A 1,863-nucleotide genomic window follows, 5' to 3' on the forward strand; every position below is an offset into this window, starting at 1 on the left:
AGTGTTTTCTAAATGCTACAGTAATTATTTTTTACCTAATTTATTTTCTGTTTTAGCTTTAGGCTACTTTCTGGCAATCGACCTCGTTGACCTTGGACGACTATAGTCGTCTTTCACAATAGCCACACGACGCTGTTGGACGACTATAGTTGTCACTCACTGCTGACCGGTTAAGCATACCAAGCCAAACAAAGGAACGAAGCCACAATCCTCAAAGGCCAACCAAACGACCAAAAATTATTGATGAATGTTTTACTGCGCGTTTCCATGTAAAGTTGTAGCATGTAGTAGTTGGCCTGCAATTGTTTTAGTTTCTCCTCGAGTTTTTTCATGTGACGTTGTGTAATTATGATTTTGTATATTTTTATCGGGCTTTACTACTCTTTGTTATCAGGTATGTACTATCATTAGAGAAAGATCTCTGTTAATTTTATTGAATTTCTCGAAAAAAAATGATAAAAAAATATATTATTTGTTTTAGTTAAAAAGATATAACCCCTATCTTCATAATGGATAAATAGGTAATACGTACACCAGGTACATCTTCAGCTAACAAACGAACAAATACTGATGAGGAGTCGCAAAATACTGAACTAAATGCACTATCTAAAAAAATAAGAAAATACAATGAGGAATTTATTAAGTATGGTTTTACATTTTGTGTTGTTGGTGATAAAGAACGCCCAATATGTGTCATTTGCAACAAAAAATTAGCAAATGAGAGCATGAAACCAGCTAAATTAAAAAGGCACCTGGAAACTAAACATAAAGAACTTCAAAATAAACATGCCGATTTTTTTCAAAGACGAGCTGAAAATCTGAAAATTCAAAGTGCACATTTAAAGAAATTTACAACAATACCTCAGAAAGCATTACGAGCTTCTTTAGAAGTTTCTTATCTAATAGGAAAAACAATGAAACCCCATACAATTGGAGAATCCCTTATCCTTCCTGCAGCAACCAAGATGACATCAATTATGCATGGCGATAACTATGGAAATGAACTAAAAACAATACCATTATCAAGAGATACCGTGTCTCGGCGGATTTCCGAAATGTCACGAAATATCGAGTCAGAAGTCACAAAATGCATACAAAATTCATCTGTATTTGCTTTACAACTGGACAAGACTACTGATATTACTAAAATGTCACAACTAATTATTTACATTAGGTTTATTTTTAATGAAGATATAACAGAAACGTTTTTATGTTGCAAAAGTTTGAAAGGAAAAACAACTGGAGAAAAAATATTCGAAGTAATAAATGAATATTTTGAAGCAAAGTCCCTTACCTGGGCAAACTGTGTTGCGGTTTGTACTGATGGTGCTGCAGCATTAACAGGTTCGAATAAAGGGCTCAGAGGCTTAATTCAGAAAGTGGCGCCTCATATGGTATTTAATCACTGTATGATTCATCGGCAAGCTCTTGTTGCAAAAGATATGGATGAAGAGTTGCACAACATATTACAAGACGCTGTTAGTTCAATTAACTACATTAAATGCAACAGCCTCAACAGCCGTCTCTTTTCAATACTTTGCAATGAGATGGGCTCAACGTATGAGAGATTACTGTTACACACCGAAGTCAGATGGCTTTCACGTGGGAAAATACTACGACGGATATTTGATTTGAGAAATGAAGTGTACATGTTTTTAATCGAAAAGAAACATAGATTGGCAAGTTATTATATCAATGAAGTTTGGCTAGGGAAGCTGAGCTATTTAGTTGATATTTTCGAATAACTTAACGACTTAAATTTGAGCTTGCAGGGTGAGAATTCAACTGCAGAGTTTATAACTAATATTTATATGTTAAGATTTCCTTCCCTTGATATGTAAAATTGTTTAAAATGTATTTATG

The 1,863-nt window shown here is 33.9% G+C and overlaps 1 protein-coding gene across 1 annotated transcript; it reads left to right on the plus strand.

Annotated features, from left to right (window-relative positions):
* The first annotated feature begins 509 nt into the window (after positions 1-509).
* On the plus strand, positions 510-1,745 carry LOC111617067 (protein FAM200B-like). The gene is given in 1 exon segment (XM_023358401.1): positions 510-1,745. A coding segment is annotated over 1 exon segment (1,236 nt).
* Positions 1,746-1,863: the final 118 nt, after the last annotated feature.

The sequence above is a fragment of the Centruroides sculpturatus genome, unplaced genomic scaffold (assembly GCF_000671375.1).
Source record: "Centruroides sculpturatus isolate CEXI.00-Female unplaced genomic scaffold, Cexi_2.0 scaffold2768, whole genome shotgun sequence".
Taxonomy (NCBI): domain Eukaryota; kingdom Metazoa; phylum Arthropoda; class Arachnida; order Scorpiones; family Buthidae; genus Centruroides; species Centruroides sculpturatus.